Source organism: Mesitornis unicolor, unplaced genomic scaffold (assembly GCF_000695765.1).
Source record: "Mesitornis unicolor isolate BGI_N332 unplaced genomic scaffold, ASM69576v1 scaffold15339, whole genome shotgun sequence".
Taxonomy (NCBI): Eukaryota; Metazoa; Chordata; class Aves; order Mesitornithiformes; family Mesitornithidae; genus Mesitornis; species Mesitornis unicolor.
Genome location: NW_010209391.1, coordinates 2,620 through 20,303, shown reverse-complemented (window position 1 = coordinate 20,303; position 17,684 = coordinate 2,620). Strand labels below are relative to the sequence as shown.

At 38.6% G+C, this 17,684-nt stretch overlaps 1 protein-coding gene across 1 annotated transcript in view; it reads left to right on the top strand.

Moving 5' to 3' along the window:
* Window positions 1–17,684, top strand: part of FAT3 (FAT atypical cadherin 3) — a gene marked incomplete at its 5' end in the record, with an annotated part of 64,252 nt that overhangs the window by 44,540 nt on the left and 2,028 nt on the right. The window contains 3 exons of the mRNA XM_010192871.1: window positions 3,162–3,437; window positions 5,009–5,219; window positions 8,777–12,841. Coding sequence (XP_010191173.1) covers window positions 3,162–3,437; window positions 5,009–5,219; window positions 8,777–12,841 — 4,552 coding nt within the window. The remainder of the gene's footprint in view (window positions 1–3,161; window positions 3,438–5,008; window positions 5,220–8,776; window positions 12,842–17,684) is intronic.

Below are 17,684 nucleotides of genomic sequence, written 5' to 3'. Positions count from 1 at the left end.
AGACAGTTAAATTTTTAAGAACATAAAAGAGTTCAATTTTCTTCTTTTCCATAGCTTGTGGGTTTAACGGAGCTATGTAGAATCTGTATTCCCATACGTAATCTAACTTTCTTTTGTTGCAAGGAAAATCCAACCTCCCACTAGTGAAGGAGAGACTGTAATGTTAAAATTACAGTTGAATTTTGGGGATTTTGAGGGACAGCTGAAAAAAATTAGAAATACTCTTAACTGCTTTAATAGAAGAAATTGCGAATCAATAATGACCTCTATTCGTTAGCATCTCTAACCCACTGCCTTCTGTCTCCAGATGGAAGTGGCTATTGAAGTGCAGGGTATGTAATAAATAATGCGTATTTCAATGTGAATCACTTGACAAATCCTTAAAATACTGTCATCTCTGGGGAGGAAGATGCCTGCCACTTAAACAGGCACTTGATCAGTTTTACAGTAGATACAAAGTGAAATTAAAAAAACAAAGAAACAAACAAAAAAAACAACAAGCAAAAAACCCCAAACAAACAAAACCAAACAAAAAAACCGCACAAAAATACCAAAAAAAAAATAAACATAAACAAAACAAAACTGGAAACTATCGAAGCCATTTTAAGTGCATATTTCCCCCTCGGTTTGATGACCACAGTGCATGATGACCTCAGTTTTTTTATCTTTTCACCTCTCCATGCCTCCCACTACCCAAGCACCATCATGGTCCATATATGTGTATCAGGGTATTAGCTTATACCTTTTTCAGTGGGAAGTAATGCTGCTTTGTGAATCCACACTGTAATTTCCATAGTCTCTTGGCTTATCTTTAGTCTCTGCTGCTGATCCAATCCCACCCTGTTTATTTTATGCAGTCTAGTGAAAGCACAAATCACAGAGCCATGGCTTGTACAGTCACGGTGCAAGCTTTGTGGTGGATAAAGCTCTATGCCCTCCTTTGCTTTCCCAATTTGCCAGTGATCCCAAAATGCATTAGGTATAATGGGAAGTGAACCCCAGCAGTGGGCTGATCACACACCGCACAATCAAAACAGCATGTCTCCCCTGTAGCAATACCTTTTAAGACACATTGGTGTACACCTGTACTTTTTTTTTTTGTACAGAGTATCTTGATCTTGCACACAGCAGTGTTAAAAACAAATTCACAGATATGTGCCTGTCCCTCACATGGAAGCTTACCTGTTTAAGGTGAACTGTGCTATATGAGCATCAGCAGAATCAAACACTCTCAGTATTTTCAATCTAATCAATTTGAAAAGTTTTTGCTTCTCAGACTATCTAAAAGGATACACAATTTGGCCACCAATTAAATGTAAAACACATTGTTGTCTGTGTTAACAATGCAGCAATAAAATAATCCAGCCATGTTGCAGTAGTACCTGACAAGGACTGAGGGTAGCTAAACTGCTTAAGACACCTTTAAGTATTCAACACTGGTAATCAGATTATCCGCCAACTCATATTGCTTCAGTGTCTCTTCTTTACACTAACCAAAGTGGTTCAGCACTGCCTTTGTGTCCCATTACAGTAGAGTTTAAGTCTTTCATTTTTTCCTTGGGCTTTCTTTTATATATTACATCTCATTTCCTCATATTTTTCAGATGTGGTTTTGGCTATTTTTTTTTCTCAGTCAGGTCAGAAACACGCCTTGATATATTATACAGCAAGAGCAAAAAATACAAAAAGCTAAGTAAGTCTTCATCATTATTATAGGCCCAGTGATGTATATTTCCCCCAAATTTTATTGCTATCTGTCCAAGATTGAAGCATAACTTAATAGAGGCTTCGCCCTACTTCACTCTGGCGTACCATAATCTGGTGAAAATTAAATTGTATGGAATGTGCAGTTGAAGTCCTATGCCATTTAACTTACAGAGCATTTTATTTCAGCTGTCTTTTAAACAGTTCCCAGGCTAGTTCATTACGACTGCTGCTTAAAATTGCTTATGTTCCTTCTGGTAATGTGTTCTGCTAAACCTTCCACATATCATGGAAATCTAAATTTAATTTCTCTCTGAGGCCAACATCTGTTTGTGCAATACTGCAGTAAAAGTATAACTGTATTTTTCTTCTGTTAAGAAAGTATGGGTGAACAGGGCTTGATCAAACAAAGTAATAAAATATTGGCTTAATAAAGAGCCAAGTAGTTTTCAGAACAACAGAGAAAACATCATGAGGGATGGGTCAAGTCTCGTAGTCTTAGGGAAGGGGCCTGTGCATGGCCTTTCCCATGTCGTTCATTGGACTATTTCCTATTTCAAAGCCTTTGAATAAAAAGGTTGTTCCATTTCACTCACTGTAAAATTAAGTGTGTGATTTCACAGGCGTATACTGCAAAAGATACATTTTTTTGTTTCCAGTACTGAAAAAGAGGCAATTCTTTACATTTTGTCTTTCAGTATTACATATTTTACCTGGTTTTACTCCCACGCTGGCCAAAGTAATCTATGGCATACAAAGTCTGGAAAGCAGATTTTCTCCAGGGAGTGACACCTCCAATGGTGAAAAACTCAAAACCTCATCAGAGCCACACACACATAACATTGTGTAGTCACATAACTTTTAAAAGGCAAAGCTTGGAAAATAGTGATCCTTATTAGTTATCAGGGTAGGCTTGTGCTATATTGAAATGGGTATAATAGGCAGCATCAGCAGCATCCTGGCTGCCTCCCCCCTCTACGAGTTGCTTTACTGAGGTTTTGAAGACAGACTTGAAGCAAGTGGCAGCATTCATTCACATTTTTAGCAAAAGTCCAAATGTTCATAAACTACAACAGAAGGGAGGCAAATAGATGTTCAAGGGGAAAGTGAGTTAGTTGGCAATAAAGACAACCAACACTGGCAACAGAAGAGCAAGGATGAAACCATAGAAATAATCTTGGAACATTTTCCAATCTATTAACACTGAAAATATAGACTTCCTTGTCAGGCTCTGAGTAGGTAGTGTAACTAGGAACATTTTGCCTTCGAAGTCATGTCCTTACTATTTCTTTTGATCTGAACAGTAAGCTTTTAATGTTAAATGATGTTTGTCAGTCCCACAATACAGCAGCATAACATCAGCCATATAAGTAAATCACATTTCTCTAGGTGCCTATTCAGTAATCTGACCAGATTTCAATAACTTCAAATGTTGTGCTTTCTTTTTTTAACTGTAGGTTCTTATCAAAGTGTTGGATAACAATGATAATGGCCCAGAATTCTCTCAACCAAGTTACGATGTCACCATTTCAGAGGACATCCTCCCTGATACTGAAATTCTGCAAATAGAAGCCATAGACAGAGATGAAAAGCATAAGTTGAGCTACACCATTCACAGCAGCATTGATACAGTCAGCATGAGGAAATTCAGAATTGATCCCAACACTGGGGTACTCTATACTGCTGAGAGATTAGACCACGAAGCACAAGATAAGCACATCCTTAATGTCATGGTAAGAATGCAATATTCATTTGGCTCAGGACATAATCACTGCTGCTTCAGATGCATATGTACCTTAGTCTTTGCATGGGAAAAGGACTTTTGATGGAGTAAGTAGTCATTAATTTAATCTTGCCTGCCCTGCTGTGTTATTTATTTTACATTTCTTCATTTGGGTTTTTTTGGAAACTTATTATGAATTTGTTGTATGTAATGTGATATGATTTGCTTTCTCAAGGGAGAGCAAGCAGGAAATTATTTAATCTCTTGACATCTGGTCCTCTCACCCGAGGTAATTGTCAGAGTTTCTGAAGTGAGGCTGAAAGTTATTTGAGAAGTTATTCACAGGGAGATAACTGTTTCTTACCATAGAGAATGCTATAGCCTTTCTGAGTACAAGTCTCATTTATAGTTTACTTTTACAGACTTATTTCAGTACATAAGCAGTTGACATACAAAATAGCTTTCAGCTAGATTTCCTAATGTTTGGGTATGCAGAAAAAAAAAATCCATATTTTTGCTCAGTATGCCTAAATTACATTGTCTGTTTTCAAGTAAAGGTTGTATATTATGGACTGGAGGTTATTAGTTTAAGCATTGTAGCCTGTGACTTTCTTTAACCAGTTGAGGTTCCTGCAGAAGGGATCTGTGAAGGAACAGCTCATGACATGTTAGGTATGGAACTGTCTCTGGGTGAGGGAGCTCAGGAATGAGAGAGCTGCTGTTGAAATTCAGCAAGTAGGAGCTGAGTGGGGTCTCAGTTCACAGTGGGATATTCTGCAAGTCCTCTAGTGAGCAGGCTAAGAAATACATACAAACTGGAGCACAGAGAGAGAGATGGCTGACAGAGTTCATTTCCCGAGAGTTGTGTTTGATCTTCACCTACAATAGGGGTTTTGTTCTATTTATGGAGAACCAAACTTTTAGGGATCTCATTGGCAGGATTATCAGTTTAGCAGTGGTGAGATGTTTAGTATGGGTTTGAGAGAGGTGTGATAAATGATACCTCTGTTCAGAGTGCTCAGCACTTCTTAAACTAATCCTACTCTGTTTACTATTGGTATAATCATCTTCAAAAAGAGATGTACATCTGTAATGAAAAAATCCATTGACAGCTGCAAGCTCTAGATTAACACACAACTGATCATAGTGAGTAAAATGGTTTGTAGCTCTTTGAAAGAAGTAGCAATTTTTACCTTTAATGCTATAAAGCAGAGAGTTGCAGGGCAAAGGCATGATCATTTAGCAAGTATTAAAAAATCCCCAACCTATTTCTTACAATTCTAAAAATGAATTTAAGATGCCATGTGGTTGCCACTTCAAAAATCCATGTCAAGATGGCTGTTGCCATGCATTTTTTCACAAGTGAAGAAAAAGAGAATCTAAGCTCTTCCTGTTTCCTAAATTTCACTATGTACCATCTCTCACATGTGACTATGTTTTAGATTGTAAGTAAGTTCTTTGGGACAAGTGTATTTTTTTATTACTTTGAATTGAATAGAACTGAAAGTATTATTAGCACTCAAATGAAAAATATTTCAGAAGTCTAGATATCAAGATGTGTGTTATGCACTTGTTCTGTAGGTCCGAGATCAAGAATTCCCTTATAGAAGAAACCTGGCCAGAGTCATCATAAATGTGGAAGACTCCAATGACCATAGTCCATACTTTACCAGCCCATTGTATGAAGCCTCGGTGTTTGAATCAGCAGCAGTTGGGTCAGCAGTCTTGCAGGTCACAGCTTTGGACAAAGACAAAGGGGAAAACGCAGAACTTATCTACACTATTGAAGCAGGTGAGGACAGAGGATGAAAATGTAGCATCATGATTCATGCTGTCCACAGAGCAGTGCTGTGATGGTGACACACAAGTCAGCGTCCTTGGTCTACCTTCTCCTGGAGGGCTGGGCAAGAGTGACACCTTCTTGTTGGTTGGTTTTTTAATTATTATTTTGAAGCTATTATACCCAAAACCTGTCAGAAGATAATCTCATTCACATTCACTAGATGGCTGTAGAGCCTTTTAACTCTAAGTCATTGGTTCAAAACCATCATAGAAGATAGTTATTGAAAGCTGCAGCCAGTGACTTGTTTTCAGAGTGCTACCTTCAGTGTAGTACACAGTGGATCCTCCATAAACAAATGCCACCAAAGCTGGTACATCCTGGCATTTTTGCCTATATTGGGATCAGAGGAGCATGGAGACAAACACCAGGACTATGCTAAAAACTTCTGTCAGCAGAGCCATAGCATTTTAATGGCACAAGGTGTTCTGTAACTAAGGGAGGGCATGGCAATACCAGATTAAAACTGCTTTTGCTGTTAAACTCTTGGTATTTACATTCACCACATAATCTGCGCCATCAAAAGCATTTGTCTGCCATTGCAACAGCATAGTCATGAGAAATTTGGATTATCTCGGCCACACATGCAAGTGAATCCAGCTTTCTCTGACACATATGTGTCTGAAGTTCAGAATTATCTCTGAGACAAACCATTACCATACATACAAGAGGGATGCCTGGAAAAGACATAAGGAAGTAGAGATGTGTAACCCTTGGATTTTGTAATGTTTCATTTCTAGTTGGTTGGATTTTTTTAGTAATATGAATCTTTCCATTGTAATAATAGCAAAATTTGAAACCTATATATTGCCCTAAAAAAGTCTCATATCCTGCAGATTATCCCCATATTAATCAGACCACAGACCTTTCCCAGCATTAGGCTCTGATCCTACAGGATCATTACTTAATCCCTCTGTTACTTGAAGACTTATCACAAGCTAGGACTGCTTACATCAATTAGGAACAGGCTAAATGACAAAAAATAAATAATGAAATAAGACTGTCTACAACATCTCATATTTATTTAACTTCATATAGTTCAGGCTGACACCTTAAATTAAGCTGATGTAACCTGAAGCTTACAGAAGACGCAAGGAACTTTTTTCTGTCATTACTCTGTGTGCTCTGGGGAAGTAGAGTCCCTTAAACAAACCAAGAGGTGAAGTCCTTTTCAGCTAAAAGTGCTGAACTTAACAGTACACTACAAAACAAATATTTCCTTTATGTACTTCATTTGGTCTTACTAGTTATTTCTTGGTATTCTCCAGTGGCCTTTAAGTTAGATAAGGGAAAATTTTGCGGATTCCTGGACAGGACAATGCTGCACCTTGTAAAATAAACTCTGAGCAGACCAGGTCATGTTCCTGGGGCAATGTTTTTCAAGGCTGTTTCCAGCTTTTTTTTAACATCCTATTACTATTATTATAGGCTCCAACCCAATCACCTATCAGCGCCAACACAATGTAAAGAGCAACCTGACATGCTAGGAGTATGGCTCCCATACACTGGGTTGTACAGTCATACTTGATGCAGACAGAAAAATATGATTATTAGGAAGGATGCTTTAGTGATTTGCTGGTCCTTTTTATTCTGCATGTTTTTCTCTTTTCTAGAGGGTCTCTCATTACAACCTGTTTCTGTTTCATCATGAGCTCTCCCTGCAGTGTCAGACTTCAAACTTCCATTTCCTGTAAGCCACGCATTCCCCCAGTTTCATTATCCACAGACGTTCCAGTTCCAGAAGCATCAAAATTCTGTCTTCTGCTGCTGTAGTTTCTGTGATCCATAAAATCTGCAGTTGAGGATACTAATTTTATCTGCAGCATTCAGGTTGTACACAGCCCTTTCACTCAGGGGATTTACTTACATCACCTTACATGGGAAGAGAGCAATTGGTAAAGAAAGTAGCTTTTGTGTAATTTCATAATTCCTAAAGGAGAAGAACCAGCTCTAGCCTTACATCAGGCAGTAAGTGGCTAAAAATTATTTGTATTAGTAAGCACTGACAAAATAACTGCAGCAGCATTTGTAGTGTCTGCAAATGTGACAGATACTGTGATCTTTATGAGAATTTGTTGCTCTGGCAGAATCTCAGCTCCTCAGTGAATAGCACAATTTTTGGTTTAGCTAGTAGGGTAAACTTTACTGATCTGAAAGGATGGCTATAAATAGAAAGCCACTACTGGTATTGAGCTACATACAGTGGTATGTAGCTTAAATTAACTTTCAAGCCTCAGAATTTACAACAGATAGTTAATCACATCTTAAAACTAGTATACATTAACTCACTTCATTTAGTATTCCATGTATTTGGTATTCCAGCTACGATTTTCACATTTACTGCTCTGTGCACAGCACCTGTATCACCATTAAAAGGAAATCTCTTGTTTAGGTCTTTTCCAACCGAGCGATTCTGTGATTCTGTGATTCTGTGATCAGCAGTTACTTAAGGTATATTTCTCTCCAGGTCATGGATGGATTCTTGAACATTGATTGGAAGCAGTTACAGATTTTAAAGTGTAAATTCCAAGAACAGGAACACATTGTAATGATTGGAATTGATGTAACTCGGTGCATGTTGTTTGTATTTAGAATCAAATTCAGTAAAAGAGTCTGTATGCTTATACATGTCGTATACTCATGCAGCATCCTATACTTTAAGTAGGCACTCAAGAAACCAGCAAAATACAGATTGCCTAATAAAGGTCCTCTCTAATTACAGGGCAAAGATATGTATCAAAAGTTTTGAATACATCTTGCTAAAGAAGAGGTTGGCAAAAAGACTAAAAAGAAAAAAAGGCCCCAGAGAAGGTCCTTGATCCAGACTCCCTGTTTTCACCTTTATGCAGTCAATGATATCCCTGCTTTCATGTTATAACAGACATTTCATGACATTTTCTGCTAACTCATTCACCTAGATTCATCCTCCTCAGAGATCATACCATAAAGCTTTGCGCCACAAGATACTTGAATCTCTTTTCTATGCTATTTGTTCTGTTTTATTTTTCTAAATGCCACTTTAACCTTTTTATATTCAGTTCTTTGAGTCTTGAACTACTGTAATCTTCTCTACGGTTGCTAAATAACCCCTTCAATTAAGAGCCTGAGTTGTTACCCATTTGTCATTTAATTGGCTTGTTAGCCTCTGATCTAGTTTCTTTGCCTTAGGTGTACATGTATTTGACTAATTCCCATAATTTAGGCATGCTTTTTCCTACTTCAATAGAAGTAATGCACATGCAGCACTTGCTTAGATGTAGATACTCAGAATCAAGATACAGATAGCAGCATCTGAGTTTCTGAAGGTTTGAACACCTCAACTGTCTACTGAGATGCCTGATTTTCAGAAATGAAGGCTGGAAGGGCCTTTAGAATTATTTTATGTTGGTTTTGTTTTGGTTTTTTTCATTAACTGCTTTTAACAAATTGCAGCTAATTGTTCCTGGTTTTAATTATCACTAAGTGCATGGTATTTAATTTCTAATTTGTTTCCAATGTTTGTGTTTTAGGAAATACAGGAAACACATTCAAGATTGAACCAGTTTTAGGGATCATTACCTTATTGAAGGAGCCAGACTTAACCACAATGGGACAGTTTGTTTTGTCAGTCAAAGTGGCTGATCAAGGCTCTCCACCACTGTCTGCAACAGCAATTGTGCGGATATCTGTGACGATGGCAGATAACTCCCACCCTAAATTCACTCTCAAAGAATACCAAGCGGAGGTTAATGAAAATGTGGATATTGGTACTTCTGTCATCTCCCTCTCTGCAATCAGTCAGTCCACCCTAGTTTATGAGGTTAAAGATGGGAATGTGGATGGAGTCTTCACTATAAATCCATATTCCGGAGTGATCACCAGTCAAAAGGCCCTTGATTATGAACGTGCTTCCTTCTATCAGCTCATTGTACAGGCAACAAATATGGCAGGCATGGCATCAAATGCCACTGTGAACATTCAGGTTGTTGATGAAAATGATAACCCACCAGTTTTTCTCTTCTCTCAGTACTCAGGCAGCATAAGTGAAGCTGCTCCTGTAAACAGCATAGTCCGGAGTGCGAATAACAGTCCTCTCGTGATACGTGCCACTGATGCTGACAGCAACCAGAATGCTTTGCTTGTCTACCAGATTGTTGAATCTACTGCAAAAAAGTATTTCACGGTAGATTCCAGCACAGGTGCAATCAGAACAATTGCAAATTTGGATCATGAAACAATAGCCCACTTCCATTTCCACGTGCACGTCAGAGATAGTGGGAATCCCCAGCTTACAGCAGAGAGCCCAGTTGAAGTGACCATTGAGGTAACCGATGTCAATGACAACCCACCAGTCTTCAGCCAGGCTGTATTTGAGACAGTCTTGCTCCTGCCTACATATGTTGGTGTCGAGGTTCTCAAAGTCAAGGCTACAGACCCAGATTCAGAGATCCCTCCTGAACTAACATACAGTCTAATTGAAGGCAATATGGACCATTTTTTAATTGATTCAAGCACAGGGGTACTCACCATTAAAAACAATAGCCTCTCCAAAGACCATTATATGCTAATAGTAAGAGTATCTGATGGGAAATTTTATAGCACTGCTATGGTGACAATAATGGTGAAAGAAGCCATGGATAGTGGGCTCCATTTCACACAAAACTTTTATTCCACTTCTATCTCAGAAAACAGCACCAATATCACCAAGATTGCTGTGGTGAATGCTGTTGGTAACCGCCTCAATGAGCCTTTGAAATACAGTATACTAAACCCAGGGAACAAATTTAAAATCAAATCTACCTCAGGAGTCATTCAGACAACTGGCATCCCCTTCGATCGAGAGGAGCAAGAGCTGTATGAGTTGGTAGTGGAAGCAAGCCGTGAACTAGATCACCTTCGTGTTGCTCGAGTTGTGGTGAGGGTGTACATTGAGGACATAAATGACAATGCTCCAGTGTTTGTAGGGCTTCCATACTATGCTGCTGTGCAAGTCGATGCTGAGCCTGGTACCCTGATATATCGAGTGACAGCTATTGATAAAGATAAGGGTGAAAATGGTGAGGTGTCATACCTTCTGAAGGAAGACTATGGACATTTTGAAATTGATAGAGGATCTGGTAGTGTCACTTTAAAAGAAGCCTTCAATTCTGATTTGTCTAATATAGAGTATTTGGTTGTCATTCTTGCAAAAGATGGCGGTAACCCATCATTGTCTGCTTCGGTAGAGCTCCCCATTACTATTGTTAACAAAGCAATGCCTGTATTTGACAAGCCCTTCTATACAGCTTCTGTGAATGAGGATGTAGAAATGCACACACCAATTTTAAGCATAAATGCAACCAGTCCAGAAGGCCAGGGGATCATTTATATCATTGTCGATGGAGATCCCTACAACCAGTTCAATATTGATTTTGATACTGGAGTTCTGAGTGTCATCAACCCACTGGACTATGAAATGAATTCTCTTTTCAAGCTGATGGTGCGAGCCAGCGATGCTCTCACTGGAGCTCGAGCTGAGGTCACTGTGGACTTGATCATTAATGACGTTAATGATAATCCTCCAGTATTTGATCAGTCTGCTTATAATGCTACTTTGTCTGAAGCATCTTTGATTGGGACTCCTGTACTGCAGGTTGTTGCTATTGATGCTGACTCTGACAATAACAAGATTGTGCAGTATCAGATAGTCCAGGACACCTTTAACAGCACGGATTATTTCCATATAGACAGCACCAGTGGCCTAATTCTGACAGCCCGGATGTTGGATCACGAATTCATACAGCAGTGCAGCTTGAAAGTCAGAGCAACCGATAATGGGTTCCCACCACTAAGCAGTGAGGTTCTTGTGAGTATCTCAATAACAGATATGAATGACAACCCTCCAATTTTTAACCAGTTAATATATGAATCGTATGTGAGTGAGCTGGCACCTAGAGGTCATTTTGTGACCTGTGTCCAAGCCTCTGATGCCGACAGCTCTGATTTTGACAGACTGGAGTACAGCATCCTGTCAGGAAATGATCGGACCAGTTTCATTATGGACAGCAAGAGTGGTGTTATCACCCTTTCCAACCATCGCAAACAGAGAATGGAGCCCATGTACAGCCTAAATGTCTCTGTGTCAGATGGGCTGTTCACCAGCACAGCCCAGGTGCACATACAGATCCTTGGGGCCAACCTTTACAGCCCTGTGTTTTCACAGAGTGTATATGTTGCTGAGGTTAGAGAAAACGCTGCTCCTGCAACTAAGGTAATCCATGTGAAGGCAACAGATGGGGATTCCGGTGTATATGGCCAGATAAGCTATTCCATAATAAATGACTTTGCCAAGGACCGATTTTTGATTGATAGCAATGGGCAGATTCTGACAACAGAGAGGTTAGACCGGGAGAACCCACTGGAAAGTGATATCGGTATATTTTTGAGAGCCCTTGATGGAGGTGGCAGGACTACATTTTGCACTGTAAGAGTGATAGTAGTGGATGAGAATGACAATGCTCCTCAATTTATGACGGTTGAATACAGAGCAAGTGTCAAAGCAGATGTTGGGAAAGGTTACTTGGTGACCCAAGTGCAAGCAGTAGATCCAGATGATGGAGCCAATTCCAGGATTACCTATTCTCTGTATAGTGAAGCTTCGGTTTCAGTAGCTGATCTGCTTGAAATAGATCCAGACAATGGATGGATGGTCACCAAGGGTAGCTTTAACCAGCTGAAAAACACAGTTCTGTCATTCTTTGTCAAAGCAGTTTTTTCTGTGAAGCATTCCCTCATTCCTGTCTACATCCATGTTTTACCCCCAGAAACTCTTTTGCCTTCCTTTTCTCAACCCCAGTATTCATTTACCATAGCAGAAGACACCCTCATAGGTAGTACCATTGACATTCTGCATGTTTTGCCTAATCAAGGTGCTTTGTATAGCACAGTAAATGGTGAGCTGACTGAAAACAACAAAGATGGGGTTTTCATCATAGAGCAAGACACGGGGCTCATAAAACTGGATAAGAGACTTGACCATGAGACAAATCCTGCCTTTCACTTCAAAGTTGCAGCCACCATTCAATTAGACAAAGTAGACATTGTGTTGACTGTGGATGTGGAGGTTAAGGTATTGGATGTAAATGACAACAAGCCCATGTTTGAAACGGCTAGCTATGATGCTATAATAATGGAAGGGATGCCTATAGGGACAAAACTTACGCAAGTTAAAGCGGTTGATGCAGACTCGAGTGCAAATGGGCAGGTCACATATACACTTGCAGTGGAATCGGAGCTGGAGAAGATCATGGAAGTGTTCACCATTGATAGCAACAGTGGCTGGATCAGCACTCTGAAGGATCTGGACCATGAAAAGGATCCTGCTTTCACCTTTGCAGTGGTGGCCTCAGATCTGGGGGAAGCTTTATCCTTGTCATCAACCACCTTGGTCTCAGTTACTGTGACAGATATAAATGATAATGCACCCATCTTTGAGCATGAGGTGTACAGAGGGTCAGTGAAGGAGAGTGACCCTCCAGGGGAAGTTGTGGCTGTTCTTAGCACCTGGGATGAAGACACGTGTGATGTCAACCGGCAGGTTAGCTACCATATTACAGGTAAGAAACAACTTGCATGCTTTCTTCCCAAAACCATCTTTACTGGAGAACTGTGCATGTGTCCAGTTTTACGTGAATGTTTAGCAGGGTTTCAGCTAAATTGTCACTGTGAGTCAGACAGTTGCATCTCTGATTTTTTTATTATTTTTTTTTAATTCAGACAGAATTTGCAGTAACAAGCAAAGCTGAAAAGAGGGAAATGGAGTGTGTGTCTGTCTGTCTGGGTTATTCTTTCTGATTTCCAAGATTAATGCTTCATGATTTGCTGCAGTGCTATGTAGTGTGACCCATCAACTCATCATAATTGATGTGTCAGCCTGAAAACCATCATGACTTAATGTTTCGACCAAGGGAAGAACATTTTATTCTTAAGGAGAAAGTCCTTTACATTTCCAAGCATTTACAGTTTTTTGAAATAGCATTTTTCTTTTTGAGATAAGAAAGTGTGTGCAGGAACTACTTTGAAATGACACTATTTATGGAAGAAAAAAGAAAAAAAAAGAATTAATTTTACATTGGAAGGATTGGAAGGAGTGGGAGGATGCCATTTCTTATCAGCACAGATTTCTGGACAGGGAAATAGTATTCCACTTAGAAACACTGGTTAGCTGCCATGTATTGTTATATACAGCATAAGGCAATTTCGATTACATTGCTAACATATTTTTCAAAGTGTGGTAACATTGCTCTTTCTTACTGTACTATATTTATTATCATTCTTTTCTCCTAGGTTCAGACTGGCTTTTGTGTATGTTGAGTGATGGGGTGCTGCAGTTGTTTTTCTGCCTACAGCTTGCATTGTCCAATAGATTTTGTTAGGGAACACCTTTTTCACGTCCCCCAAGCCTCACAATCCAAGAGCTAATATTCATTACCTAGTAATAACCAGATTATTGGACAGAATCAGATTTTTCTCACTGGATAGGATTAGAATTACACAAGACTGTCTGTAGGAAGCAGGCTAAATTACTTAACAGGATAACAGTTTGTGCATTTTGTTCTGGAGGAAAAGACTCCTACCTCTTTGTTAGCTGTCAAATTGGAAACGACTGTGGGATGGTGTGCAGGGAGAGGTGAGATATCCCAGTTAGCCATACATTGCCTCTATTATACATCAGAAGTAGCATCATTTTCAAGGCAACTAGAAATTAATTCATTTATTTGAAAGTCTGGATTTGGTTTACAGGTTTGTAAAGACTATGTGTTTACATAGATGTGTTGTAGGATATTAGAAATCGAGGCAAAAATAGTCTTGGCAAAAAAATCTAGGCAAAAAATAAGCACAGGATTTGGAGGCTTTGGGCAAGGTGCCAGTGCCTCAGTTCCCACATAACTAAAAGTAAATAAGTAGTGCCTCATCCTAGAGATTTTGTGATATTTGAAGGAATTTGGGGATCCCAGTATAGAAAGTACTATAGGAAATGCAAACCCTTCATGTTTATAACAAAAATATGTTAGTGTAACGTGATCATAGCTGAGGGTACTGCTTTTCTCTTTGTTCTGAAGTCTTTCAGTCATCTCTTATAATGAATTATGGTTTTAGTTACATAATAATGTTGTCTTCACATCCCTTACTGCAGTCTTCTGGTCAACTTTGAAAAGGGGTAAATACATTCTGGTGGATAAATACATATTTTGAACTTCAGTTTAGGATTCGTTTCCATGATTGCTGGCAAGTAGTTGCCATTTTCAAATTCACCGTCATCTGCACTTGATGATGGGTGAAAAAGAATTTGCACTTATGCTTTGTTATTTGTAGTTTGATAGCAACTGGAGGTGTTCACAAAGCAAAAGGCCAATATATAAATCTTAACAGAAAATCAATAGGAAGCACAGATGACACAAATGCACTTAGGGAGCACGGTAGTTTTCTTCTGAAGGCTCATTTGAGGTCATTGTCTATACAATTTGAGTGAGTTTGGCTAAAATCAGGGCTCTGCTGATGTTTAGCTAGGATGTTTAGCCGGCCTAGGCCCAGCCAGATATTAGTGAAATCAGCCACCAGAAAAATGTCAGTTGCTACGACTTTGGTAAAGTGTTTTGTGTTCCTCAGTGATGTTAATTAGGCTCCATCAGGCATGTAAATCTATGGACAATAGTCTTTAAACTTGGTTGAGCAGAATACAAGGAAGATGGACAGTGTGTTTTGGAAGAAAGAACTGGTATTGTACACAGTAGTTTTTTTACTGGGTTGATTGCCCAGTATGAGCAAAGTGATGGGTGTTTTTTTGTTTTTATTTTATATTTGGGATCCTGGAGCTCTGGAGAAATTGATGTTTTAGTATTTGGGGAGAGCTTGTGCTGCAGGCTGAAGAACAGTATCTGTATTTTTATGATAGTAAAGCTAAGAGGATTGGGTTTATCATTTCGGCAGCTCAGTAAACATGCAACATCTTAAAATGGGAGTGGAGGATAAACCTATTGATTTTATGCGATGCAAATGCCTGGAGTTCTAATTGGGAATTGAAAGTCTCTAAATAAATGCATAAATGTAAGAGAGAAGCTAAATAAAGAAGTTAGTAAATATTCAGTTCCCCCTCCCAGATCGGGACACTGCAGTGAAAGCTGATACTGTTGGCTTCTAGATTTCAGTACCCTCCTAGCCATTATAATTCCCTCTGTGTGTGCTTTAGTAATGATGTGTGTCAGGATTTGTTTATTTTGGATCACTGTGTCTCTGCATTTCATTTGTATCTGGCTGTTTTCTTTCTTTACTTAAACTTGAGCTTGATTTGGCTTTGTACTATTTGCTGACTAGGGAGGGAGGGAGAGCATTATTTAAACTTCAAGTAACAAAAGATAAAAGATAATGCTGATTCTTTTAGCCTCAAAGCCTTTGTAAAAAGTTACTGGAGTGTTTTTTGTAGCTAGCACTTCACTGTTGTGACATTCAAAGTAGAACATAAGAAAACTGCCAAAAGATTTTAAAGAATCCATTAATACATGTAGTCAGGAGGCTTCCATTTAGAAAAGCTGCATTATTGAGAGAGAAAAACTAATTAATTAGAACACCCCTAGGAAACTGAATCTGCTTACATATATTAGTGAAAAAGTTAATTAATCACTGCAGAATGAGATTTGCATCAAGATATATGTATAAGTACCAGAAAATGGCTCCCTGGGCCACAGCGTGTATTTTTTTGTGTTTCCTTTTTTAAGAATGTTTCCTTGACAGTATTTTATTGTCTACATCTCATTATTTCTGATAAACTTTACAGTACACCTTCTACCTTTGTCTCCCATCAACAAAGTATATAGCCAGTCCAGAGAAGCAAAAAAAAGAAAGCAAGGTAGCACTAATGAAAAAGACATGCAGATAAACTGTTACACATGTTTGCTACCTACTGCACCAGTTTCTTGGTCATTCAAATTGATCCTTTTCTGGTGGAGTAAAGGGGAGAGGAAGGGATCCCAAGGATATCTTTTATACATACTCCTCAAATTCCTATGTATGATTTAAAAGCCATTCCATCAACAACAAAGCAACAGTGATTTTAAAATTGTTCCAAGCTAGTGTAACTGCCAGCCATAAAAATGCTACCAGCTGATTTTAATTAGATTTTACCTTTCCTCTTTTCTTAACAATGGGATACCCATACCTTGAGTGTATTGCTTCATAGTTAGACAGTTAATGATTTCCTTTTACAAAAGGACTAATATGCAGGAAAGCACTGATTGATATCACAAAGCTAAATAAGAATATTTAAGATCATTTTTATTAATGGTTTACAACATTAAACTCACTATGACAGGATTACAGCCTTTTATAAAGGAGAGTTAAGCTTTTTTTATGCTGATGTGGAACTGAATAAAGGGAATTTAATGTCAATCCACAAAGGTCTACCTTCTTTGAAATCACAATAAGATTCAAGTCAGTGGACAGATTCTCATTGCCTTGGATTGTATTCAGACATGGCCCATAGTGCACAGCAACAGACTATGTAACCCTCTTTAGGAAAGTGGGTGTTTATATCACACAACAGATTAAACAAGGTTTAACAGAGTCCTCTGATGATTATTCCAAACTCTTGCAGCAATCAGTGGGAAAATTGGGATCTGCTTGGTTTTGTAATCACAAAAGGTGATTTTCTATCAAGAGAAAATATCTGCATTTGATATATTAGTTTTGTATTCTGTATGATTAGAGGACCTTTTGTAATTATAATGCCTATCTGGATGATTTTCTGTAAATGTTATTCATTACAACATGCTTTTTTGACACAGTTACAGCTAGCACAAATGGTGATGCTTAACAAGAAAGATTTGCTCAGCCTGTCTCAACTGACTGAGGTTCATATTAAATAGAAACCAGCCTATCTTGTCATTGGTAACTAATGAAGAAGGCATAGATTACAGCCTGTGACCTCTTTTCTGCTTTTTGATGTAGAAAAAAGGTATGAAATGTGCTGTTTGATTTTAATCTCAGTTTCAAGTTCAGATCTTCTCTGCCTTGTTTTTTAGCTAAGAAGGACCCTGGGAACTGACAGAATTGTGACACTAGAAGTAGCAACAGTGACACCTAATTGCTTGACAGCAGAGACAGCTCAAAGGAATTCAGCCTTGGATTTATTTTTTTTTTTAATACTTATTTACTCACACATTCAACACAAGTAGTAGAGAGGAAGGTTTAAAAACCTGGTCTTTCCATTGAGCTTGGACAGATCCCATGACAAGTGTCAAGACCCTGAATAAGTTGTAAGCAAAAGTGCTCTGGCATGCTTGACAGTCTTGATCCTATTACAAGAAAGAATAAGCATTCTCTTAACATTTTTATACCACTTTTATACATGAGAAACATGGAAAGTGGTTCTCAGATTGCATTTCTGCATGGAAGAGCAGAGAA